The sequence below is a fragment of the Gopherus evgoodei genome, chromosome 3 (genome assembly GCF_007399415.2).
Source record: "Gopherus evgoodei ecotype Sinaloan lineage chromosome 3, rGopEvg1_v1.p, whole genome shotgun sequence".
Classification (NCBI taxonomy): domain Eukaryota; kingdom Metazoa; phylum Chordata; order Testudines; family Testudinidae; genus Gopherus; species Gopherus evgoodei.
In genome coordinates, this window is record NC_044324.1 from 209,143,149 (window position 1) to 209,170,938 (window position 27,790).

The 27,790-nt window shown below is 38.7% G+C and overlaps 1 protein-coding gene across 2 annotated transcripts in view; it reads right to left on the reverse strand.

Annotated features, from left to right (window-relative positions):
* The window catches only part of UGP2 (UDP-glucose pyrophosphorylase 2), a 41,227-nt gene that overhangs the window by 11,470 nt on the left and 1,967 nt on the right, over positions 1-27,790 (reverse strand). For both annotated transcript variants that reach the window (XM_030557921.1, XM_030557920.1), the window contains exons 2-4: positions 19,965-20,092; positions 18,110-18,217; positions 305-490 (exon numbers count right to left, since the gene is read on the reverse strand). In XM_030557921.1, coding sequence (XP_030413781.1) covers positions 305-490; positions 18,110-18,217; positions 19,965-20,078 — 408 coding nt within the window. In that variant the 5' untranslated portion in view covers positions 20,079-20,092. The remainder of the gene's footprint in view (positions 1-304; positions 491-18,109; positions 18,218-19,964; positions 20,093-27,790) is intronic.

The following is a 27,790-nucleotide window of genomic DNA, read 5'->3' on the forward strand; positions in this document are numbered from 1 at the left end:
ATGGTGGGAGAGGCCATGTGCATCACTATTAAGTGGTGCTCACAATCCAGTCCAGGTGCAGTAACTCTCAGCACTCCCAATCGTTAGTGACACAGAGAGCAGAACAGGGTCTGATTCCAGTCTCCTACCCAGTAGGGCAGAGCAGTACCACTCAGACAGCCCAGTTTCAATTTTTAATCGAATCAGATTAGTCAGTGGAAGTGTTTCTAAATTAGCAAGAATTTCAAGAGTTTTAGCCTACGCTCTGATTCACAAAGCATGTTGTTTCAACAATGGCTTTCAGGGCAGATCAAAAGTTTCTTACCTCAATCTGCTGAACTGTCAGGTCCAAGAAGGTGTTTTCATTCCGCACGCCAATAAGACTTTTGGGGCCTTTACAGCCCATGCTAGTGCCCAAGCCACCATTTAGTTTCACTACAACCAGTTTGTTCAAGACTGAGGTGATGTTAACAGGCAATCCCCTGGCCCTTATCTTCTCATAGGGCTGAATCTGTAAGGAAGCAGTTATTTTAGAAGGTATTCAAGTAAATTTGTCAGAGGGGACTGAAATAAACTAACATCTTTTTGTAGCTTTTGTTACACTTCCCCACTGCTAAGAAGGGATTTCTAGAGGAACAGGAAAATTTATCATGTAATAGAAAGGCTGAACTCTGAACTACAACTCCTTGCCAAAGTTCTCAATGTTTGTGTGTTAGGAAGTTACTCACCCTCCCCCCCCCACACACACACACCCCTTCACAAATTTAAGAAGTTAATCTTCAACAATACCCCAGTTTATTTGTGAGGCATCACTACAGTGGCCCAGCATATTACAGACATGTAGGGAGACACAGTTCCTACCCTAGACAGCTTAAAAAGCCAAATACAATACAGTTTGTTAAATAACCTCTCTTCTTGGAAAATGTGTTTTATTTTTTATTAGACAAAAGTGTCAAGGAAAGTTTAAGCTTTATTCAAATGCAGATACTCATCACTTCCCTCTTCCAGCCCACAGGGAAAATGGGCTGGGTACCAACAGAGGTAAGGAGTAGATAGAGATCAGGACCGCATTCCCTCACTTACAGTGCTCCACCCAAGCTCAGCAAGAGAACCTTTGTGAAGCTTTTTTATATATATAAAAAGTCCAACCCACCCACCCCAATAGCAAGCCTGTCTACCAATCAAATTGTACCTTAGGAAGTCTCTCTCTCTGCAAGAAAAAGGTTTGACTTTTTCTTCCTTTTAAAAGCTGCTCACTCTTGCTGCAGTCTCTTGATTTTCTATACTAAAGATCACCAAAGCAAACAAGCAGAGAAGGCTAAGTTTTAAAAATTCTTTTCAAGAGTCTTTAATCAGATTAATGTTGGTTCTCGGTACTAGGCCTGTTAATTTTTTTCCACCTTGCAGCAAAAGTTCCAAAATGCTTCTAACCCTTCTATTTTCAGAGTATTCTCAGCCAATTCACTTCAAATTTTGCAGAAAAAAAGTTCTATCTTGTTTTCAGAAAGAAACTATCAATTTTAAAGGCAATATGACTTGTCTGGATTCTGGGGTGGGTTGGTATGTACACAAAACTAGGCCTTATTAAAAAAACGCAGTTGTAACTTCATTAAAGAATGCCTACACACACACATAGAGGAAGGTATTGTTAAAGTGACACAGTTGTTTTAATAGTTCTGGATTGATTTAATTCAGTGTTTCCCAAACTTGGGACGCCGCTTGTGTAGAGAAAGCCCCTGGCAGGCCAGGACAGTTTGTGAACCTGCCGCATTGGCAGGTTCAGCTGATTGCAGCTCCCACTGGCTGCGGTTCACTGCTCCAGGCCAATGGGAGCTGCTGGAAGCGGTGGCCAGTACATCCCTCGGTCCATACCACTTCCAGCAGCTCCCATTGGCCTGGAGCAGTGAACCGCTGCAAGTAGGAGCCGCGATCAGCCAGACCTGCGGACATGGCAGGGACAGAAACCCGCCCAGCCCCACAGGGGCTTTCCCTACACAAGCGGCATTCCAAGTTTGGGAAACACTTATCTAATAGAATAAGGCTACAGAATGTTTTTCTACATTTTTTTTTTGAAGGAAGCTTTTTAGATGATTAAAACATTACATAGATTATTTATGGCATTTGAAAAAAAAATCTGAATGCTTCAAAAACTTCCAGCACAATGACACAGAAATTACTTCAATTCTGGTTGGAATGTAGCAGAAATGCATCTGATTTATAACAAGACATGGACTAAATAAATTTGAGGACTTCATGTTCACTTTGGGTATGCTGGAGGAAGAGGGGGGAACAAAATGGAGAACCACATTACATAAGAACGAAAAGTTCGTGTTCTGGTTGAATGCAAAGGAAACAAAAACTGCGTTGCACAATTGATATTCCTGGCCAATACAACGAGATGGTAGATTAGAAGGAAACTCTTACATTAGAAGAGTTCTGCCATATACAACTAGGAAGGAGCTTGCTTTCCATTAAATGAACTTATCTTTTCTTAGTTGTCTAGTTAGTCATTGTGCCACAGCTACCTCGTTATTCAAATAGTGGAAGTTTGCCTAACAGAAGTGTCATAGTGCAATCTATTGTAGTTACTCCATTACCCAGGCCAAAAACTATTTATTCAACAGAAGTAATTGATTAACCACCTTTAAGGCAACTTGTCAAGTTTCTATTCCTTCAAAAAATTTTAATAATGAAGTTTTGATTTGTGTTTAATATGCATGGTATTTCAGTGGAGGAAACTGATAGTTTCAATGGACTTTTACATAAAAGGGCATTTTAAATTGTGCTACAAAATTAGGAAGTTTACAAGTAAGGGTGGACAGCGTCCTATATCCTAACACTAGGACAGGTTATAGGACAACCTTAGCTACAGAATAGCTAGGTTTTGGAGAGTAAATAGCATATCTCAAACTGAAATTAAATTATGAAGGTTACCAAATGCAAACAGAGGAAATCTTTTTAACTCTAAGGGCTAGCAATTTACTTCTATAAATAAGAAAACAGATTTTCCTGCACAGTAGCATCAGCTGTAGAGTTTCCTACTTGTCCTTGGTGTGTGGATTTTCCAAAGACTTGATGGAGCAGTGCTCCCCAACACCCTTTGCTGCATGAAGGGAAGATCCAGGGAACAAGCCAAACCACCTAAGAATATTTTTATAAAAATTTTGTTTTAAGTTCCTCCTTATTTACCTAACAAAATGAGAGTCCAGAGTTTATTACTTGTATAGCACCATATATGTAATATGCTGCATTTACCCTACAAGTAATTATAGGCCTGTGAGTCTGACATTAATCCCAGGCCAAGGTAACGGAGTGGCTGATATGTTACTCAATTAGTAAAGAATTAAAGGAGGGTAATATAATTAATGCCAATCAACATGGGGTTATGGAAAATAGATCCTGTCAATCTTTTTTTATATGAGGTAGAAAGTTTGTTTGATAAAGGAATCGTGTTGATGTAATAGACTTAGATTTATGTAAGCCATTTGACATGGACACGCATGACATTTTGATTAAAACAGTGGAACAATATAAAATTAACATAGCCAGTTTTTAATCCATTTAATATGTGCTGAGAGGTCTAAAAATGTAATTGTAAACAGGGTAATCACCACAGAGCGGGTAAGTTTCTAGTGGGATCCTACAGGTATCAGTTCTTGGCCCTGTGCTATTTCACATTTTTATTAGGGACCTGGAAGAAAACATAAAATCATCACTGATAAAGTTTGCAGATAGCACACAAATTAAGGGAGCGTTAAACAACAAAAAAGACAGATCACTGACATACAGGGATCTGGATCACTTGGAAAACTGGGCACAACCAAACAATATGCACTTTAATATGGCTAAATGTTAATGTATGCATTTAGGAACAAAGAATATGGGCCATACTCACAGGATAGGGGATTCTATCCTGGGACGCAGTGACTGAAAAAGATTTGGGGGTTGTGGTGGGTAACAGCTGAAGATGAGCTCCCAGTGCAATGCTGCAGCCAAAAGGGCAAATGCAACCCTTGGATATATAAACATGGGACTCTCAAGTAGGAGCAGAGAGGTTATTTTACCTCTGCATTTGGCACGGGTGCAGTCACTGCTGGAATATTGTACCCAGTTCTGGTGTCCACAGTTCAAGAAGGATAACTGGATAGTGTTCAGAGAAGAGCCATGAGAATGGGGTGCTCCCAGCGCTGGGGCACTGTTTACACTGGTGCTTTACAACGCTGTAACTTGCTGCGCTCAGGGGGGTGTTTTTTCAGACCCCGAGCAAGAAAATTGCAGTGCTGTAGAGCGCCATTGTAGCCAAGGCCGAAGGCTCAGCTACTACTCCTCTATTATATCAGTAATTAATCTGGAGTAACTCCATTATCAGAGAGTCACATCAAATTAACATTGCTGCTCCAGATTTCCACCTCCCTCCCTACATATAAATGAGAACTGAATCTGGCCAAATACCTTACTTGTTAATTAGCTTGTTTAAAGCAGTTATCCAGGAAAACAAACCTTAAAAACCCCATCTCCTCATTTAACACCTTTTTAAGAAAGAAAGATTAAGATGAATTTAGTTAACTTTCCATTATAAATTAACTAAAGATGTTACCAAAATGAAGTTTAAATTTGACTAATTTGCTAGTCAGAGAGAACAATGATCGCAACAAACATCACAATAAGACTACCTATCCCATGCCTTCTTATTCCAGTAAGTAATAGGGCCCAAAGAAGATTCTCTACCGAGCAATACCGAGAGATCATACATCTATTTTAGTTATTTAAAAAATACATCTTCAGAAGCTAGTCACATTCTACATGCTAGAGAAAATAGAATTATTCCTCAGAGGAACCAGCAGCATATACTTGTAAAATCTGCTCTCTGTTACTCCACAAAGATGGCTGTTTATTTTTGATATTGCAAATATGAGCCCAATGAATCTTCATCAAGATTCCTCTTAAGAAATTTAGCATTGAATGCCTCCATTATGTAGCAGAGCTTCTAAAATGGTGTTTAAGTGATGTAAAAAGATTAAAATATTTATACCCCCAAATCTTATGTGAAGTGATAAGCTTCAGATTCTAAGTACACTGCTGTAAACACAACAATCAGACAAACTGATTGTTTCAGTTGTGGTTTTATTTGCAATCTCCTGGTAAAGACAAGTTGACAAGTTTGACTGTTCAATTAAAACAAGCCTTTACATCTACGCCAGAGTGTACTATCCTGATTTGTATTAATATAATCCGAGATTTCACACACTTAAATTAATGACCTCTGTAAACTACAGTAAAATCTTGAGATTATACATTTAACCAGAAGAACGAACCCATCTCTGTATTGTCAGTCCTATAACAGGTTTAAACAAATCTAATAGTGTCTTTTTACACCATTGTCTAGAAAAGATTTATGGCAAGTTTGGGGGTTTTTTTTAAATTATACCAAAAACAGTGATTTATGTATCCACTGAACCTAAAAAGTACATACTAAGTACTCTGGAAGGTCTAGTAGCATCCTGGATTTTTGCGCATAATTGTGTGATTAGTAATAGAAGAAACATCTGTTCCTTCATCAAGTCAGTAGGTGGAAAAGGGAGTAAACATGCAAGGAAAGTGATAGGTAAGCTTTCTAAAAAGAATGTGTGTGCACTGTCCCCAATGGTTTTAAGAATACTATCACGTAATCCAAGATTCAATTTCCATAGCATCAAATAAAATCCCATACATTAGCCCTGATGCTTCCCTCCCTTTAAGCATGGCAAAGGAGATTGATGCAGGCTCAAACAGCACTAATTCCCCTCTAGGGCTTCTACTCTTACTTCCCACTTCCCTCCCGAGAAATGGAAGAGGAGGAGGATGGGGAAATACAAACAACATTCAGCCAATTGCAGCTTGGCTTCTAAGAGTGGCATGTGCCACAGAGGAGGAGACTGGAGACTTTACATAAGGGGGGTCTTCAGAAAGCACCCCTCCTCACCCAGCAAGATTTTGGAGAACTTTTGAGAAATTCAGGTTCCTAAATGACATCTCCCATAGGTGTGGGGCAAACTCATTTTAAACACACACAATCCTAGACTGTAACCGCGTGATACAGAGGTTACAGCAAAGATTCAAATGTTGGTAATCTGGAATTTATCCCGAGTTCCAATTGAAACTCAGCTATAAGCACCAACATAGAGCGCTGGGGGAATCCAAAGCAAGTAAAAGATCACTAGAACGTCCCTCAGCCAGCCTAGTATAATAGCATGAATATCAAGTCTCCATGAAAGAGACAGCTCGAACAACCACAAAAATAAAAATGACCTTTTCACATTGCCCGTAAAAATACTTCATGTAACAGTACAGTTCTTCATTAACAGGAATCAGAGCTGAAAGTAAGCCGGTACCAGACTGGACCAGCTTCCCGGGCCGTGATTTAAAAGGCCCGGGGTTCCTGCCACTGTGGGGAGCCCCGGCCCCTTTCAATCACCACCGGAGCTCCAGCAGCCGGGCTCGAGCGGTGCTTTAAAGGGCCTGGAGCCCCAGGGCTGTTAAATGTCTCTTCCGGTTGAGGTCACACCCCCACTCAGGACTCTGGCATACCGGTAAGTCCTTTCAGTTACTTTCACCCCTGACAGGAATGTGACTGGCAATACCTAGGGTTATTCAACTAAATTTACGACAGAAGAGGCTTTCAAATTCTGTAGAGTTGTTTTTTTTTTGTTTTTATAGCCTAGGAAGAGGAGCTCATTTATTCCAGGAAGAGAGGTGCAGAGAATTCAAAGATTGATAATAGAAGTTTAAGTTCTTTTTAAAAAAATAATTTAAAAAAAGAGCTACAGACAGCTCACTGTAAAGTATGTGGTAAAAGACAGCATTTAAAGCTAGCACCAATCAAAGCTAAACTCAGCTACTCAAGGAATGAATGATGGGGAAAGATATACATAGTCATGTTGCATTATTTTATGTTTATATTTAAATAGACATACACACACTTTATGTGGAGCAGTGTAAAGGCATTCTTGGTGTCAATGCTATCCGAGTCAAGCAGCAGGAGAATTTTTGTAGATTTTGAGAGCCATAGAATTTTACCCAGTAACTCCTGCATCAAGCCCTTGGCTTTGGGTCAAGTTAGAGGAGAGAGTTTGAATGCCAAACATGGTTACTCGGTTACTGAAGTTACATTTCAAAGGAAAAGAGAACTTGGATGCTTTAGAACAGGGGTGAGCAATAATTTTTGCAGGGGGCCCACTCCATGAATTTTGGAAAGTCGTCATGGACAGCACATTTCTACTATATTAATGGGGGTGTGGGCTCTGAGAGGGAGTTTGGTGCAGAAAGGGGCTCTGGGCTGAGGCAAGGGATTGGGAGGCAGGGTCTGGGAATGAGTTTGGGTGTAGGAGGGGGTTCTGACCTGGCGCAAGGGGTTGGGATGCAAGGTGCAGGCTCTGGCTGGAAGGCACTTACCACAAGTGGCTCCCAGCCAACGGCACGCAGCAGGACTCAGACAGGCTGCCTGCATTCCGTGGCCCCATGCCACTCCCGGAAGCAGCTGCAGCTGGCTGCTGCTGGTACGTCTCTGTTTGCCCCTTGGGAGGAGGGGCACAGTGGGTCTCCATGCACTGCCTGCACCCACAAACACTGCCCCCACGGGCCATATTTTGCCCACCTCTGCTTTAGAATGAGCTTCAAAGAAAATTGCCATCTAGCCATCCTGGTCAAATGAAAGAATCACAACAAATGATCCATTTGTTGGGAGGAAAAGGACATAAACAAGTCCATGAACTCTAAAATATTAGAAACTGTAATAATGCAGTTTTCATAAGTCAAGCAACCAAGCTTTCATAAACATTTGACCACAGGCATTATCATAGTGTATCAGACCAGTGGTTCATCTACTCCAGTGTCCTTTCTATAACAGTGACCAGTATTAGATGCTTCACAGTAGGTTTGAAACAAAATGCATATAAGCCTGGTGTAAGACAAGTTTCACACAACATACCAGCACAATTAAAAATCCCGTACATCTTTTTCCCCCTTGCAGACTTTCAAGGATAACTGCTTATTCAAGAAACCAGACTCTTCTCCCCAGCACACTCCTCAGAGCTAGATCCTCCCATATGGGGACAAATTACCAGCCAAAAGCAGTAAGGACACAGGTGGTGTGGGGGGAATAAACCGAAACATATTGTTCCCCTTCTCCAGAATATATTCCAAATGGAGTGGCGAAGTCCAGAGACTGCCATCCCTTTTGAAGCCAGGGGAATTGCCCAGCATATAACAATGACGAGCATATTAGCATTATCCCTTACAAAAATCTCCACCACCTCCAGAGGAAAGGGTTCAAGATCAGCTGAAGATAGGGCCTCAGTACAGTCTGTGGTATTAGCCCAGTCCCCACCCTTATCCCACAAAAGATAGCCAAGCATGTGCTTGAGTGACAGCTGAGAGTGTCCCTCTGCAGTGTCTTTGTAATGCTATTCCCCCCTGCATGGAAGAATGCTATCCCTCCCCTTCCCAAAGGGTGATTATTTGGAAACTGCACAATTTGAAACTAACAGAAGTTCCAATCACTTTTGCAGAAAGGATGAGTTGGCTATAGCTATCAAAGCTCAGCACCAGAAAGCCCCACAGTTGGGAGCAAACCACAAGGGTTGGCCAGAAAGTAGTTGCATGACATGGAGAAGGTCTCTTCTGTTGAGCAGATAATGGCCAAAGCTAGAGAAACCCCACCAATATGTTTGGACTTTTTATAAAGGATGCATGGACAGGGAAAGCCTTTAGCAATGTTATCCAGGAGCTAAGTGGCATAAATAAGATCCTTGCAAGGGTCTTTTTATGAGCAGGTTTTCAAAACATTAACATGCCAAACCATGGACAGAATGAGATCTTTATCCCTTATGGCAGTCCCTCTGTGCTATTTCAAATGCACATCCGTTCAGGAATACCATCTACTCATAGCAAATTTATTCTGCCCATAGTTCACCTATTCTGCTATATTTTCAAGAGGAAGCACATAGAATAAATGGAAGAGGCAAGACTCAGGATACGGTAACTTCACCGCACGCAGGATGTATCTGAATAAACTACAAATGGGAGGGAAGCCTGAAGGTTGCAAATATGGATTTGTTAAAAAAAACATGAGTGACTTATACAGCATAAGAGGGCATTTATATAGGAAAGTGAAAAGACTGATGAAGGGCAGCCAACTGACTCTGAATGCGTGTTTACGAAGGCAGCAAGCCAGCATCTGCTTTCTGCAATTGCTATCTAAATGACTTGTCAAAAATGCTGCATCCTTTAGATCATTTCACTCAGCTCTTATACGCAGCACTGTCCTATTACCCACCCATGAGTATGCTAAGTGCTTCACTGAAATGCATAGGAAATTCCTGCTCTAAGAAGCTTACATTATAAACATTGGATATGACAGATAAGTGAAGACAGACACATATTGAGAAGGGACAAGGAAGGACATGATTTACAGAAATAAGATTAGTGTTACTCATTTTAGACATATATACTTCTTGGCAATGCAGGAGTTGTGGTGGGGGTTAAGCTATACTTATGTTTTGTAGGCAATGCTGATGTGCAATTTTTAGGAGCGATGTGAATGAGGTGAGGCTCGGAGTTTGACTAATAGATTTTACAAGTTTGTTCCAAGTGTAAAGGACGATGTGGATGAAGGCATAGAGATATCTGTGGGAGACACAAGGAGCACAGATTGGCATCACAGGCAGAGTGGAGAGGAACACAGCACCCATGATGGTCAGTGTGTACACAAGACATTGAGAGTGTTCTTTAAAAAATAAGGTTCATAATGTGTTAATGATTCAACTCTATAGGACTGCTCGAGTAATAGCACAAGACGGATACAATCGACTATCTTGTCCTCAACCCTGGGAAATAAACTACCTGCTAGTGGGTAGTAGTTTTTGATATTGGTTCTTTTCCTTTGTAACTTAATTTACGCAGATGATTCCGAGTAGCAGGCAAGTTTAAGTATCTTTTTGATATTCAGTCATGCCCTTATCAAAATCCATGCATCACAAGACCCTCCCATGCCTGAATCATGCAGGCTGCTCCTCTCACAGCCCAGGTGACTTCACCATATCAACATACTACCTCAGGACTCCATTACCGCAATTCCCTCCCAGTAGATTTTCCAGCAGGCTTTTTCAATCACTTGCAATTTATGCAAAATGAAGTGCCAGGCTTACTCAAGTAGGATTAAGTTACATCCCTCTCTCCATCCCTCCCATGTTCTTTACTTTGGCTTTCTAAAAGGGTCCAGACTAACATTACATTGATCCTCTTCTTTCCTAAGGCTCCAAATAGGAATAGGTCCTAGCTGTAAAACTGGAGCCTTCTGACAGAAGTTTAGGGGGAACATTTTTTTATTCATTTCATCTAAAATTGGAGACCTTTATTGTCATGGACCTTAGGGTGTTAATTTTTCCCAAAACTGGTATTTGTTTCATCCCTGACCTCCATATTTTTCAAGCCTCCTCATCCCTGGGAGATTATAAAGCTATCATCATCCCGTTGATTTATAAACGGGTTTACTGATTGCTATAGTATATTTTTATAATGTACTGTTATGCAATGTTCCAAACATGTTGGCAGAAGGAACCAAAACTCCTGGGCAACAAATGACTTGCCCTGGCTAGACAGGACATGGAAGCTCAATTAGAAATTCTCCTCCTGTTGAGCTCAGATATGCCATTAAGCAGAATCTCTCATTGAAATGTCCTTTTTACAGAGCTGGTGAGCTTTGTAAGCTTCCTTGCTGTCATGGTTCTACTCCTTCTGGAAATTTCAAAACACATCCAAGTGACAGGAGAAATTAAACCACCACAAAGGCATATGACATTTGAATTGTTTACAGGCTTTTAAGTTATTTAAAAACTCATGCACTCAAGTTTTCCAGCTCTGCACATCTTGAACTCCACCAAATATGGGTCAAGATTATAAATGTCAGAGTTCTCATAGGATTAAAAAAAGACCACATACCAAATTGATTCAACAATAATCAAAGGCACCGGTTCTCATGAGGGATACTATAATAATCCATATTTGGAGTTTTGAGGTCAAAAGTGTTTGAGATACAACATTCCCAAGTCAAAAGTCAGGAATTTTCAAGAAACTGATCGTTTGAAAAAATCAGAACTGTCATAACTAATGCTTTGTCAGATTTCCAACAAACGTCCTAAAAAGACAGCCTCTGGCATAATATCCTCTACATTAGCAGCTTTGGCAAAATCTGGGGGATGGAGTTTGTGTGTTAAAATACAAGTTGGACACAACAGAAAGTTAGTCACAACTTTTAATTTTGGCAAGACTGGAAGAAAGGAGATCAATGAAAAAGCTGAGAGCGTAACAGTGCTAAAGACACACATACAGATTTCTCCCTTTCTCCACAAGTAAACCTTACTCATGAAGAACTCAGTGTTCAAGTCTGTATCTTGAGGCCTTTCTAAAATTATATCTTCATCCCTGCTTATGAATTACTAATGTTCCACTGCTTAGATCAGCTTCCATGAGAACAGAATTATCAATATCTATCTAATGAATGCCCTAGTCATGCTCACTAGCACAGATCATCACTATAGAAGTGATATTCAGTAGAAATGTGTTTTATATGAGCAGCTTTCATTCTCTCTACACTAAAAGTGCTTTAGAAAAAAGTAATGGGTTAAACATTGATAGTGTACCAAGAGGTGAGGCAACCGAGAACAGGCCTCAGCCTTGGAAAGCAGAACTGCAACTTAGAAAGTCAGGGTGCAGAATTTATTCCTTGTATCTTTGTGAAAGTGCTGAGAGATTTAGACTCCACTTAGCCCGTCACATATCAACACAAGAAATCTCTGTGATCCATTTTATCCCAAGGATGGCGACTATCACATAGCATTGTTAGCACCTAATGTTAGCATTGGATGACTCCAAGTTTTCATAGATTCCAAGGCCAGAAGGAACTATTATGATAATCTAGTCTAGCCTGTGTTCTACAGGACATCATAGAACAACCCTAAGATATTTCCTTGGGCTGATCTTTTAGAAAAACATCCAATCCTGATTTTAAAATTCTCAGTGATGGAGAATCCACCATAACCCTTGGTAAGTTGTTGCAATGATTAATTGATCCTTGTTTAAAAAATCAGGCCTTATTTCCAGTCATCTGAACTCACCTTCCCGACACTGGATCGCATTATACCTTTTTCTCTGTTAGATTGAAGAGCCCATTCTTGATATTTGTTCCCCGTGTAGTTATCTATATATTGTAATCAAGTCACCCCTTAACCTTCTCTTTGTTAAACTAAACAGACTGAGCTCCTTGAATTAAACACTATATGGTAGATTTTCTAATCCTTTGATCATTCTCATGGCTCTTCTCTGAACCCTCTCCAATTTTTTCTTGAACTATGGGCACCAGAACTGGATACAGTATTCCAGCAGCTGTTGCACCTGTGCCAAATACAGAGATAAAACGAACTCTCTATTCTTACCCAAGATTCCCTGTCTATGCAACCAAGGACTGCATTTGCACTTTTGGCCACAGCATTGCACTTGGAGCTCATCTTCAGCTGTTATCCACCAGGACCTCCAAAGCTTTTTCAGAATTACTGCTTCCCCCATCCTGTAAGCATGGCATACACTGTGTTCCCAGATTTATACATTTAGCCGTATTAAAACATATATTGTTTGCTTGCATCCAAATCTCTCTGTATCAGCAATCTGTCCTCTTCATCGTTTACTGCTTCCCCCAATGTGTGTGTCATCTCCAAACTTTATCAGTAATAATTTTATGCTTTCTTCCAGGTCATTGATAAAAATATTAAATAGCATAGTAGAAACACACCCATTCGGTAGTGGTACTCCATTCACAATTATATTTTAAGACTTATCAGTTAGCCAGTTTTTAATCAATTTAATGTGCACAATGTTAATTTTATATCATTCTAGTTTTTTAGTCAATGTCATGTGGGACCAACTCAAATGCCTTACAGAAGTCTAAGTCTGTTACATCAACATTATTGCCTTTATCAACAAAACTTGTTATCTTATAAAAAAAGATATCAAGTTAGTTTGACAAGATCTATTTTCTATAAACCAATGTTAATTGGCATTAGTTATACTACCCTCCTTTAATTCTTTATTAATCAAGTCCCATATCAGCCACTCCATTATCTTGCTCAGGATTGCTGTCAGACCGACAGTTCTCTAACTATCCAGTCGTCCCATATATCCTCTTTACATATTGGCACAACATTCACTTTCTTTCAGTCTTCAGGAACTTCCTGGTGACTTACTGAAGAAAAAAAATCATTAATGGTCCAGTAAGCTCCTGAACCTGCTCTTTGAGAACTCTTGGATGCAAGTTTTCTAGACCTGCAGACTTAAAAATATCTAACTTTAGTAGCTGCTGTTTAACATCTTCCTAAAATACTTGTGGAATGGAGATAGTTGTTCCCTCTCTCCAAATACAGAACAGAAATGTATTGATAATTCTACTATTTCTATCTAGTAATGGACCAATACCATAGTTAGGATGCTTTTTGTTCCTTATATATTTATACTCTGTATTGTCCTTTACTCTGCTGGCCATAGATGTCTCATATCCCTTTGCTTCTCTTATCAATTTTCTACAATTCTCAGCTTCTGGTTTATATTCATTACTCTCTACTTCCCCCTTCTTCTCTTTGTTTATTTTTATAGCAGCCTTCATTTGCACTCTAAGTCACATTGGTGTTTTAATCAATATGGCTTTCTTTCTCGATTGTGGCTTTTTGGCATCTAGTAAAGTGTTCTTAAATATGAATGATTGGAAATTGTTTATCTGATTAAATTCTTCCTCCTAGCTGATTTAGCTCATAGTTGTTTCCACCTCTGTGAAACTGGCCATATTAAAGCACGACGTACATATAACTGGTCTGGACTTTATTCTGTTTGCATATTAAAAATGTGGTAAGGTCACAACCACTAGTACCTAAGTTACTATACATTTTTAGTTGTGTTCAGTTCCTCTTTCTTGGTCAAGAGGAGATGTAATGTATAATTCCTCTGTGTTGGATATAACACATTCTTTAGTTAGAAACTGTCATCTAGAATATTTAGAAATTTCAAAGATGTTTTAGTACCAGAAACATGAGACATAGATTCTAAAACTGGAAAGGACCTCAAGAGGTCATCGAGTCCAGTCCCCTGCCCTCATGGCAGGACCAAATACTGTCCAGACCATCTCTGATAGACATTTATCTAACTTACGCTTAAATATCTCCAGAGATGGAGATTCCACAACCTCCCTAGGCAATTTATTCCACTGTTTAACCATCCTGACAGTTAGGAACTTTTTCCTAATGTCCGACCTAAACCTCCCTTGCTGCAGTTTAAGCCCATTGCTTCTTGTTCTATCCTTAGAGGCTAAGGTGAACAAGTTTTCTCCTTCTTCCTTATGACACCCTTTTAGATACCTGAAAACTGCTACCATGTCCCCACTCACATCCAGCATAGATCACTTAAATTGAAGTCCCCCGGAATCATGTACCCTTTTTTCCCTTCACATTGTAAATAGGTGAGTAAGGAGCCAATCACCCTGTTCCCTATTGTGATTTGGTGGTCTGACCTCCACTAACACATCTTGTGCTTTATCTGTTAGGACACTGATCCATAAGCATTCAAGAACATTTTCTTCCAAGTTATCAGTGACTCGGAAACACATAATGCCACCTTTGACAGAGAGCCACTCCCCGCTCCTGTTGCCCACCCAATCCTTCCTAAATAGATTACCATTGATTTTAACATTCCAATCACAGGAACTATCCCACCAGGTTTCAATAACAACAACTAGATCAAATTTATGCTCACAGATGAGCGATTCCAATTCTTCTTGTTTCTTACCAGGCTCCTAGCATTGGCACATAAATTATTTAATTGCCTCTCCTCATGTCCTCCTGTTCCTTAATTTTGTTCTCAATATCTTGATTTTGTGCTGAGAGCTCTTATCTTCCCTTTGTTTACTGTCCCCTTTTGTTATTACTTTAATGCCCTCCTATTACTACAACTTTAATTTGGGACTTGGGACACATTACTTAAGGGACAAAGCCATGAGTGTCAGCACTCCAGCCATAAAGATCTCAGATCTCAGCAATCATTCTTTGGACAAACTTAAGAGTTCAACTTTACACACAGTGTTAATGTGCATTTATGATTAGAATATTATCAACTGACAATGTAGGTGCAGGTAACTGTAATACTGCAGAATAGTTTGAGAATAATTTTAAAGGAACTATGTTATGCAGCACCATAGATATTCAATATGTAAAAGCTTAAGCTCTCCTTTGTTGCAACAGAAATTGGGTTTTGAGCCTTTAGTACCAAACTTAAGGCAAGATACTTTTATACACACAATTTTTATAAGATTTTTCCTTTGGCTACAAATAGAAAATTAATTTCAAGGGGTAACATGAGGCAGATTTACCATCATTCATATGCAAGAAAAATTATTGGAATGAAGCTATAAGCTTCATGCAAGTTCCAAATGAATCTTGGAGAAAATAAAGCTGTTTATTGGAGCAATAAGGTACAATTATTATACCATAACACCAGAGAGAAATTTATTTAAGTAAGAAAAATTACATAGCAGTAGGAACAGGGAGGAGGGTGTCCCTCCCCGCAAGTTGTTTATTTACCTCAATGGTATTTGTAAAGCAGTGCAGTTTGATTCTGAGTTCATGGTACGTAATGGGATAAAATCTATGGTTTTTAAGCAAGGCACATGAATAATCTAAGTGGCATGATGATGCAGAGCTATGGAACGATACAATTTAAAAAAAAAAAGTGATCATAGGTCACATGAACGGGCTGTATGGTTGAAGGAAGTTTAGGCTCCAGGTGAAGAACCAGAGAAGCAGAAGACAGGTGAGATACTCATTTCCTCCCCTAATATAGCCCTTCTTTCATCCACAAGCTAAAATGACCCTTTTACTTGTGCTTTGAGAACAGACACTGAAATTTATATCATAGCCCTCCAACTACTAAATATCACTCAGCATGACTAAGATATTGCTGAATTGACATTTTATTTTATAACTGGCTCCACAAGTTACACCAAACCCAAACTGAAGAATAATCATACTGATACTGGCCTCTGCACTGTGTATAGCTATTTTTATACAGGACTGTTATCTGGCAATACTGGAGGCACATTTTCCTCCCACCAGGGAGACTTCACACAAAGTAGGACAGCATAGACTTTAAGGCCAGAAGGGACCATTGAGGTCATCTAGTCCAAGGGTGGCCAACCTGAGCCTGAGAAGGAGCCAGAATTTACCAATGTACATTGCCAAAGAGCCACAGCAATATGTTAGCAGCCCATCATCAGCACCCCCTCCCCACCCTCGCTCCCAGCACCTCCCACCCAACAGCAGCACTGCTGATCAGTGCCTCCCCCTCTCTCCTCACATCTCCCGATCAGCTGTTTCATGGTGTGCAGAAGGCTGGAGGGGAGAAGCGAGGACATGGCAGGCTCAGGGGAGGGGTCGGGAAGGAGTGGAGTGGGGGCAGGGCCTATGGCAGAGCCAGGGGTTGAGCAGTAGGCACCCCCCACACATTGGAAAGTTGGCACCTGTAGCTCCAGCCCCGGAGTCAGTGCCTATACAAGGAGCTGCATATTAACTTCTGAAGAGCTGCACTGACTCTGGAGCCACAGGTTGGCCACCCCAATCTAGTCTGACCCCTCCATATTGCAGGCCACAGAACCTCATCCACCCACTCACTCCTGTAATAGACCCATAGCCTCTGTCTGAGTTACTGAAGTCCTCATATCATGAAAATAATTTTAAAGTTAAGATGACTAGATTTAGAAGAAATGTAGGGTTTGTCTACACTTAAAATAATATAGCAACGCAGCTCCACCGCTGTAGCACTTCAGTGAAGACACTACCTATGCCAACGGGAGACATTCTCCCATTGGCATAGGTACTCCAGCTTCCTGAGAGGCAGTAGCTAAGTTGACAGGAGAATTCTCCCATTGCCCTAGTGCCACTTGTACTGGGGTTAGGTCCGTTTAACTGTGTCCCTTAGGGGCATGGATTTTTCACACCCCTGAGCAAGGTAGTTATACTGACCTAATTTCCTAATGCAGACCAGACCTTAGACTCGCTACAAGACTTCATCATCTTTCAACAACACTTTGGAGAGCAGCATCAGCATCTATTCTGAAGGCAGCTTAACATTCTATTCTGCGGCATGCTTTTCAGTTGCAAAGTGGATCTTTAATTCAATCACTGCTGACAAATAGCATAGAGGCAAACAATGCCAGTCAATTCATGAAGATACTAACATCTCATGACTCCAATTCAGTTTTAATATACCAGGTTACTCTTCTGAGAGAGCAAAAATTCTTACACTCATAACTAAAGGTTAGATGTGTAAACAGTCAAGAAAGAGCCTAGGGCCACAGATGAATTAATTAAAAACAAGGTTTGGTTCAGTGAACAATGCTTACCTTTATAGAAACACTTGTGGGAAAATCTACTGTTTTTTGTTGCACCCTCTCACTTCAAAAGTTATTTTTTCCACGCTTTATACAATACTGCAGGGAAATTGTGCTCTTTAAACAACATTAACTGTTTTCCTAATTCATTGATTTTATATAAACTATTGCAAAGCAGAAAAAAGTTTTGGGCTATAAAATCCAGGCCACTTACTATGCATCACTTTCAAAATATTTAGTAAAAACTGATTGTCAGAGTCAATTTCATCTGGGATTTGCAACATGTTTTCATTTGGGGAAGGTGTAGGATGGAGATTCTAGATGTCCTACATACTCTCAACACCACAAATTACCTTTCATTGCAAAGCATCAGATTAAACAGCAAAGATATACTTATCACAATTTTTTTTAAGCAATGGACCAGTTAACAGAATATTAAGAGAGAACTTATGTACATATGTTAAGGAGGACCTGATATTCATGAATATGTACAACATATAGACCCATGTTTTAGTTCTCTCTGCAATAAAGATTTATTTAAATTGTTATTCCACTTTATCTTAAACAAACATGGCAATTACGTGCTTTGTATTGTTGACAATATATTTCAATGCAAGCAGTGATTACTAATTTTAAGATCCTATTGGCTGTTGTCATTTTATTGCAACTTACAGAATCTTCTGGAGGTCTCTGAATCTTCCCCCAGTCCACGGAAGGTCCCTTTTCTTGCAAGAATCTGTGGAATAGCTTCTTAAACCCTTCAAGGTCTTTTTTAGTGTGCTACAAGAGGGAGAGTGCGGATGAGTTTTAGAAATAATGGTATTTCGTGTTTACATATGTTTATCACAAAAGCACTTTACAAAACTGATGTTCAATCTGTTCATGAGAATCATTCATCCAACACTTAAGTGCAGCCAACTTTAGGGTGAAACACACCAACACTGCGTAACACCTTAGGACAGGAAGCACAGAACACCTTATCAGTTGAAACTACAGGGAGAATTTAGGTGGGAAAAAATGGCCAAAGTTTTCAAACCGAAGTGTCTGTAGTGCAGGTCCTAAATACACCTCTACCTCGATATAATGCTGTGCTCGGGAGCCAAAAAATCTTACCACATTATAGATGAAACTGCGTTATATCAAACTTGCTTTGATCCACTGGAGTGTGCAGCCCCGCTCCGCCCGAAGCACTGCTTTACCGCATTATATCCGAATTCGTGTTATATCGGGTCACCTTATCTCGAGGTAGAGGTGTAAGTACTAAATCTCACTAAGTTAATAGTGCCGAGGACCTGCAGCTCCCACCGAAAAAATCAGGACACTTGTTTGAAAATGTTGGTAAACACCTAATTACCTAAATTAAGTTTGGCCAGGACCGCAAGGTATAATGTTCCTATTCCTTTGAGTATGTGGGATCTTTAATAACCAGAAATGGCGAAAAGTTCAGTAAAAACTCAGAGGCAAGACTACAACCCTCCGCATCACCAGCATCACTTCCTTCAATAACAAGTTTTCCTTGGAATTCTCTCCTCCACATAGGGTCCAGGCCTAACCCTACTCTTCAAGATTACACAGAATCACAGCACATTCTAAAAGTAGGGATTATATTAGTCTGACTACACAACTGCAGTCATATACCAAGCATATTGTCCTTTACACAGAAGATCCATTAAAAAAAAACATTGAGATGGAAAGATTACAAAGTCTTCCTCACAATTTCAGATAATAGACAACTTTGTGTGTATCTTGGTACAATTTTCAGTTTCAAATTGTTAAAAACAATCACTGAATAAAAAGGTCTTCACCTTGACTACTTTGTCACATTTCAACAGTTTGACTGTTTGTTACTCTACTTCTGTTCTCTTCTCAAATTGGCTCAGTTTAAAAAAAAAAAATAATCAGAGTAATTTTGGTGATAACCCACTTCCAAGCACCATAAGAAGTGATTAAATTCTCTAAACTAAGTTAACATTTTATGTTCTTGGATATGTTTCTGTGGACTATTATAAACATTTATGTATTTTATAATCTCAGTTTCAATTTGATTGGAGAGGGAAAATATTACAGCTTGAACACAGCTTTTCAAATTCTTCATATTCTTTCAATTGAAATTTAAGTTTTACATACAGTATGGAACCACTAGCAAGTTAGACTATTGGTTCGTCTATGTATTGTATGATTTAAAACAATTAACAGAGAGGATCAGTCTCATTTTCGTGTTTGTTGGAGACATGCTTTTTCAGACTGTGGAGCAGGAGAGGGGGAAAGTTTTGGAGAAACAGGTTTTATTAGTGAATGTTTCCAGCTACCAATTCAATAATTCATTAGCTTGGTGACCAAAAGCCTTGAGTACTAGTCCTCCACATTCAATCCTTAAACTAAGCATAATCTCTCTTCCCCTTCCTCCTATTTTGTACCATCTCTTCCCTATTTTGTTTTTTTGCCAGTCTCTCTCTCTACAAAATTCATTTAAACAAGAGAAGTTATATAGAGGCATTTTTAGAGTAACATCTTTTGTAGTCCTTACCTCAAGCTCATTCTGAGGTGCAGTTGCAAGTATTTTGTCAAGTTCAACTTTCATTGAGTATTCCAGTTCTTGCCGAATGACTTCTTGAAACTGGGACGTGCCAGCTTGAGACATTGCTTTTCTATAATCTTTTTTAAAAAGATAAGAAAGAAGTTGAAGGGTGGTAAAAATCATGCCCTCACTAAACAACAAGCAGCTTGCATCTAGAAGCAGCAACGTTGTGGGCATCTTTAAAAAAAACAAAAAAACAAAAAACCACACAACATATAATCCAGACTTGTTTTGTTATATTAGTGTACCCAGAAAAATACACGTTGCCCATCAAAAATCTCTTATTTATAAATACCAAGCAGTTTGGAGGAGAAAAAAAGGCATGAAAAACAAGAATAATTTCAAGAAATAAAATTATGGAAGACCCACAATCTAGACACAAATTTCTGTGAAGGGAAACTGCATCACGATATTGTACTAGAATAGCAAAGAAAATATAATGATAATGCTCTTCAGCAATACATGTTTGTTTTCCACAGAGTACATTTTATAAAGACTAACTTGTCTAACCAAAAATAAAAAATTTGTTGTAGTAATCTAGACAGTGAATTTTCAGGCTGTCCTCAGTCAGTTCCAGGTATATGTCTATATAACCTGTCTTTTCACACTGTAATATGTTACTAAGCAATCTAAAGAAATAGTTTGCTTATCACTTCAGCATGCACTTTGCTGCTGAAAGCTGATAATTACTCATATTTACAGAGATAAATAAATGATCAATAAAGTCTGCAAATATTGATCCATAGTATGTCAAAAGGGAAATCATAAAATAGTTACTGCCACTTCCTCCCTCTTCACAGTTACCAAAGCAAGCGAGTAGACACGATTGTAATCTCAGAAGAGTTTGCTTAATTTAATTTCTGCTGATTCCCTTAAGCAATCACTTCTCTGTAACAGAGAAAAACTATTGCCAAATAAAACTGGGATTTAGAAACATCCTGGACAGTTGTTTAAGGGGAAATAGGAAAAAAAATGCTTCAAATGAAGTGAGTTGTATTACAAAGATTATTCAGAGGAAGCTGTGCTTAAAAGAAAAGTTTATATAGAGCAGTCATTAAATTCAAATAATATTCCACCGAAATATTTTTGTAATAATGCAAGAGGCACATTTGTTTTAATAGTGAAATTGTTTATACAAATCAAAACTGTGTCAGAATTCAATGACTGCTTGGATTCTCACAGTAGCCATTTTCCTGACTGCACTGTCTTGCAGGTAGGAAAAAAAGAGTGAGCAATGCACACACACTGGTGCAGCATGGGGGAAAGGTAAGTCCAGGACACCTGCTACAATTCCTAATCACTAAAAACGAATGTTTAATTTTACAGAAAAAGAATAAACTTTTAGAACCTATTAACTACATTTTCCCTCTTAAATAATTTTCAAATGCACATGCAGCTCTTCTTTTAAGAGAAATTCTGGTATTTATTCCTACAATAAAAGAATTGTCTACCAGTTTACTACTTTTTGGAAAACAACTGAAAGTGCTATTTTTTCATTCACAGTTTGAGTTGTTGTAGCAGGTTCCCTTACAGAAGCTTAAGCAGCATCCCAAGATGCAAAACACTTTATAAGTGTTTGTAGTCTTTGATACATGTTGTAACATATGTCTCCAAATTCAGCAACAACTTTAGGGCCCCAATCAGGATCCCTTATTTCACATCAGAAGAAACAGTGCAATTACCAAATTACCTAAGACAGAGTACAGTCGTTGTGAAATACTAAAAAAGCAAGTTAACTTATCCAACCTGCATTTATGTCGGAAAACCTTGTTAATTCCCATTGCAAGTCACTTAGCATTATGACTTTGCACATAAGAGAATAAAACATTTTGTGACTGATTTATTTGTGATAATACTTCTAATCAGTGTTTTGAAATATATTACTAAAATGTAATTACTTTTACAGAATGAGACCTCACTAAAGTACTAGCCTATTAAATTTTTTTGCTGAAAATTTGTGCATGTGCGACCTACGAAATGTGGAAATTAGGCTATGTAGTCAGGATTCTGCTTTCTTCATTCCAACTCTAAGCACCCAAAATCACTGACCTTGAAGGCCTTGTCTTCATACAATCATTTAAAAAAATCATATTTAAATTCTAATATAGATGACAGGTTGCAGTTTTAGCATGTTAGCTGGTCAAGGTTAACCGCAGGCTTTACTCAAGCAGCAGGTAAGTGTCAAAATTACAACTTGTCCAGACCACACTAGAATTTTAATATGTGGTAGTGTTTTGGGGTGGGGCTGGAAGGCAGAAGGAGTAAGTGCACACAGTCCAAAATTATTATACTTTTAAACAAAAAAGTTATGCAAGTGGAAAAGTTATTTTTAAAATTTAGCCTATTAATAATCTTGTCAAAATGGAAAAAAAGGCCACAGAGCATTATTTGTTGAAAAGACAAATACATGTAGGTTCAAAACTGGTTCCAACTTAAGTTAAACAAGTCTGGTAAGAAATTACAAGTTAAACTGCAAGGACACCTAAAGAGTACAGAGTTATAAGAGAAATAGTTGTGTGAATTTCAGCTCCATTCCATTAACATCAAGCTATAAATGAAAGCTGAGATTTTTGTCAACAAGTGGCAGGTCTTTTTAAAGCAATGTATATATATATATTTAATACAGCATCAACAAGATTTTTTTTTTTATTTGATGCATAGAGATGTATAAGTGCACATGCTTAAGGGAAACATGTAATTATTCATTCAGATGAAGACTGGCCTTTATTTTGGACTACAAATGTGCTTAAATACTTTGCTGAATAAATGCCATAACCCTATATTTTCTGCCAAATGGTTTGTTAAAGTTTATTACCTTGTGTTATTTAATCAAAAATAATGGAATTATTAGAAGAATGTTGTTTAAATGCACAGAATATGACAAAATAAAAGGAAGCCTTCATGTTCTACCGTTTTAAATATTTAATTGCAAGCCACAAGATTTCTCCCATTGTTTCTAAATCCTATTAGGCTCTTAAACTTCCTTAGTGTGAGCAGGAGAATGTCATAATTCCCTATGCCTCTAAGATCTTCCCACAAGGTGAATTAAATTCATGTGTCTGCAGCACCACTGCCCAAAGCAGAGTGAAATAAACACACTGCTTGTCAGTTTCAGATTGCTGCTCACCTAGAGAACTGGTGGGAGGGAGAAAAGGAAGGAGGGAGACCTACTGTTGCTAACTGCTACCATATTTCATGATCTTGTCTTTTTGTTCTGTTTGTACAGCACCTAGCACCAGGGAGTCCTCATCCATGACTAGGGCTCCTAAGAGCTACTGCAATACAAATAAATAATCCATTTTCTTTGGCATATAACTAACTTCTATAAAGCTAGAGCCCTAATCATGTAAACATATGCAAGGGTTATTCCTGTGATTCAAGTTACTCACCTACCTATGCCTCAATCCTGCAAGCATATGGACAAATCTAATCCAACACTAAACCAAAGCAATTGTTAAATTTACCTGCCAAGGCTCATGGCTACTCCCCTATATTGATGATAATGACAGAAAAAAATAATTTTACTTGCTGATCTAAACACAGGTTTCAGAGTGGTAGCCATATTAGTCTGTATCAGAAAAAACAATGAGGAGTCCTTGTGGCACCTTAGAGACTAACACATTTATTTGGGCATAAGCTTTCATGGGCTAGAACTCACTTCATCAGATGCATGGAGTGGACAGGACAGGCCCAACAAAGAAAGCAACAGAACGCCACTAGCCATCACCTACAGCCCCCAACTAAAACCTCTCCAGCACATCATCAAGGATCTACAACCTATCCTGAATGACGATCTCTCACAGACCTTGGGAGACAGGCAGTCCTCGCTTACAGGCAGCCCCCCCCAACCTGAAGCAAATACTCACCAGCAACTACACACCAGACAACAAAAACACTAACCCAGGAACCAATCCCTGCAACAAACCCCACTGCCAACTCTGTTCGCTTATCTATTCAAGGGACACCATCATACGACCTAATCACATCAGCCACACCATCAGAGGCTCGTTCACTTGCACATCTTCTAATGTGATATATGCCATCATGTGCCAGCAATGCCCCTCTGACATGTACATTGGCCAAACCAGACAGTCTCTATGCAAAAGAATAAATGGACACAAATCAGACATCAAGAACTATAACATTTAAAAAACAGAAGGAGAACACGTCAATCTCCCTGGACATTCAACAACAGATTTCAAAGAGACAATTCTTCAACAAAAACACTTCAAAAAACAATCTCCCAACAAGAAACTGCAGAATTGGAATTAATTTGCAAACTGGACACCATCAAATTAGGCCTGAATAAAGACTGGAAGTGGCTGGGTCACTACAAAAACTAAATTTCCCGCTGCGGATACTCACACCTTCTTGTCAACTGTTTGAAATGGGCCACCTTAATTACACTGGCCCCATCAGTACTATAAAAGTGATTTTTCCTGCCTTGGTATTCACCCTTCTTGTCAAGTGATGAAAATAGCCAACTTCCTCAGTAACTGAATTGTCTGGTTAGCAATAACCCCCACTTGGTAAGGCAACTCATCTTTTTATGTACTGTGTATTTATACCTGCCAACTGTATTTTCTACTCCATGCAGCTGATGAAGTGGGCTAAAACCCATGAGAGCTTATGCCCAAATGTGTTAGTCTCTTAAGGTGCCACAAGGACTCCTCATTGTTTTATCTAAACAGTTAGTAGCCACAGATAATTAAAATTTTTCAGGACTATAATGAAAGTTAATAACCATGGCTGCATAAAATGAGATTGCACACAAAAGCATCTGATAATTGCAAAAGCAATTTATCAAGACTGCATTGTCAAATGTCCCAATTACATATAAATAACAGACGAAAAAGAATTCTTGTCTTCCAAGTTATCTGCAGCTACTCCACACTTCAGTGGGCATGCTGTGTTTAAACAGTTGTCTGAGGTCAGACTGGGGTGAGATTAAAAAGCGAATGACTTCACAGGAGTGGTCAATGTAGAAAATGAGTGGCGCAGTATGAAAGTGTCACAAAAAGAGTTTGGAGTTTCAGAGAAAATTAAGTTTTGAAGGCTAACTGGCTGAGATCTTATTTTATTAAAATTCTTTAGTTATGATACAGCACAAAGCTCACCCCCAAATACCTCTGCCTGCATGAGGCACCTTTTATCGTGTAAATTAGTAAAAGTGGTTGAAAGTGGAGAGTCACAACTCAAGGCATATTTTATCCCTAATTCCTAGTATAGTTTTATCTTTGTCGTCTTCATTTGTGATCCTTTTCAGCAACCCCCAAATATATCTACTGTATGTACTGACAGTTATTTTAACTGTCAGGAAACCTACAAATAAAGTAATTTATTCATTGACGCTTGCCTAAACCTTAGTGATAAATTAGGCAAAAATAGTAAACAATAGGTTTTATTACCTTGCCAAAAATCAGAATAAAGACACACTCATTTAGGAAATAGTTTGGACTAAAATTCTAGTCCAATCTCAATAACTACTCTTTATATTGGAAAGCCGTCACTAGTGCCAGTTTGTTTAGTTTAAGGTTCACAATTCAGCCAAAAGAGAATGTTTACAATGGCTTGGAACTTGGTATACAATGTCCCAGGAGGAAACCATGGTTCAAGAAACTTGTTGTGGCTAATATCTACTTTTAAGAATCTTTTAAATCCATTTGGTGTTATTAATTTAGATGATTGCTTGTGCAGAGTATGCATGGTGAAGGCTGTCCATCAGGGTGGATTTGATTTAAATCTCTAGTCAGGAAGACTCAATTTAATCAATGATTTCTACAAAAAAGTGCATTCTTGTTGGTTGTTATAACCTTAATACATATTACTCACAACTCAGAGATAGCCTGCTGCCATTATAGGTTTTCCCTTCTAGTGAGAGAATGGTATGGTAGATCTCAAATCAATGAAGGCTACACTGAAGACCTCAAGACTCCTGGAATATGCTGCTCAAACAGTTTCACTTTTGTTTCTATTGCCTTTCTCTCCCTTCTCACATTTATCTCCACACTTCTTCTCCTTGTCCAGATCTATTCCACCTCCAACAATCTTCTATTCATTGAACTTTTTGTAACTTTGCACTTTTAGAGAGGTAAGGGATTGACTCTGTGTACACAAATTTGCAGAGGGACCATAGGGTTGAGGTCTGTTATTTCTCACCTCTATATATTATTTATTTAAAAGCATTTTTGCTGTTAACAAACATGCTATCTCTGAAGACAAAAATCCACAGTCTGAGAACTGCAAAACTAAGCATCTCTGATGGTATCTTCTAGACTTAGCACTGAGTCCCATTCGGTAGATAGAAAGATTAACCTAAATAATCTATACAGAAGCCCTTGGAACCCCATAAGATTGGGTCCCTAATCCATGAACTATTGGAACTCATTTACAAAACTTTTCTTAAACATTACATAAATATATTGTCTCATACTATAGAATTAGATTTATAATCCCTATTCCATGATGAGATATTTTTGAGCTATAATGTATCTTAATTAAAACTATAATAATAATAATAATAGGAGATATATCTATCTCCTAGAACCGGAAGGGACCTTGAAAGGTCATCCAGCCCCCTGCCTTCAGTAGCAGGACCAAGTCTTTTTCGCCCCAGATCCCTAAGTGGCCCCCTCAAGGATTGAACTCACAATCCTGGGTTTAGCAGGCCAATCCTCAAACCACCCAGCTATCTTTAGATAGGTTTTTTCCTCAAAAAGCATTTTATCAAAAGATGTGGTTTAAATTATCACTGATTTTTATCCACCCTGCTGTCCATGTGAATTAAGTAAATAACAGCTAAACCTCAAAAACGCTATCAGGAGTTCAGGGCACTCTGTATCTCAAAGGATGAGACTTCAGTATATTAGAGAATGTGCATTACTAAAGTAATTTGTATTAGTTCATTCTATCAAGACCTCTATATCCACCCACTCCTCACAACCATCTTATTTGATTTTCTTTTTTTATATTGCTAAAAATAAGGTGTGTTTTAAGAATGTAAGCAGACATTCCACCCATTATAAGACATATGAAGCCATTCTGCTCAGGCTAATACTCTACGTGCACAAGCTAAGAAGCAGTTTTCCTATTAACATACAGCCAGTTTAGATTTTAAGGTTAGACATAAATGGATTTCTAAGCCTAGTGATGATATTATTATAGTGAAAACCTCATTGACATTAGCAGTGTAGACTAAATTTCCAAGTGTTTTAATATCGATTTAAATGGCAGAAAAAAATGTAAATACTCTGTCAAATTCTAGGCAAATAGTTTTTGAAACCTGTTTATAGTCTTTGAGGTTTCTAAAGTTTATTTTCATAAATGATACCACTTTTCTGCAAGATGGCCACCTCCAGCAGTAGCCTGAGAAATGCCAATTGTAATTTTAAGACATTTTAAAAAGAGATACATTTTGCAGCATATTAATGGTGAAAAGTGGCTTATCTCAGTAATTCTGAGACTGCTGACTTGAGGAAAATGGCTGTAGGTTTCCCCCTTTAATTCATCACATTCTGCTTAGAAGTCACAGGGTGACTGCAAACAGTAGGATCCATTTACGTAGGAAGTGTTCTGCAATGCCTAAGCACACATGCAGAGTTAAGGAGACTTGTTTTCAAAGCCAACATTAGTCTTCTCTACTGCACATTTATACATACACCCAGAAGACAGGGTTATCACTACTACTACCCTCACTATAGAGAGGGTTATTTTGTTGACAGGCCTGAATTTGCTATGTACATAAAGCATAAACCTTCGATTTGTTTTTATTTTAA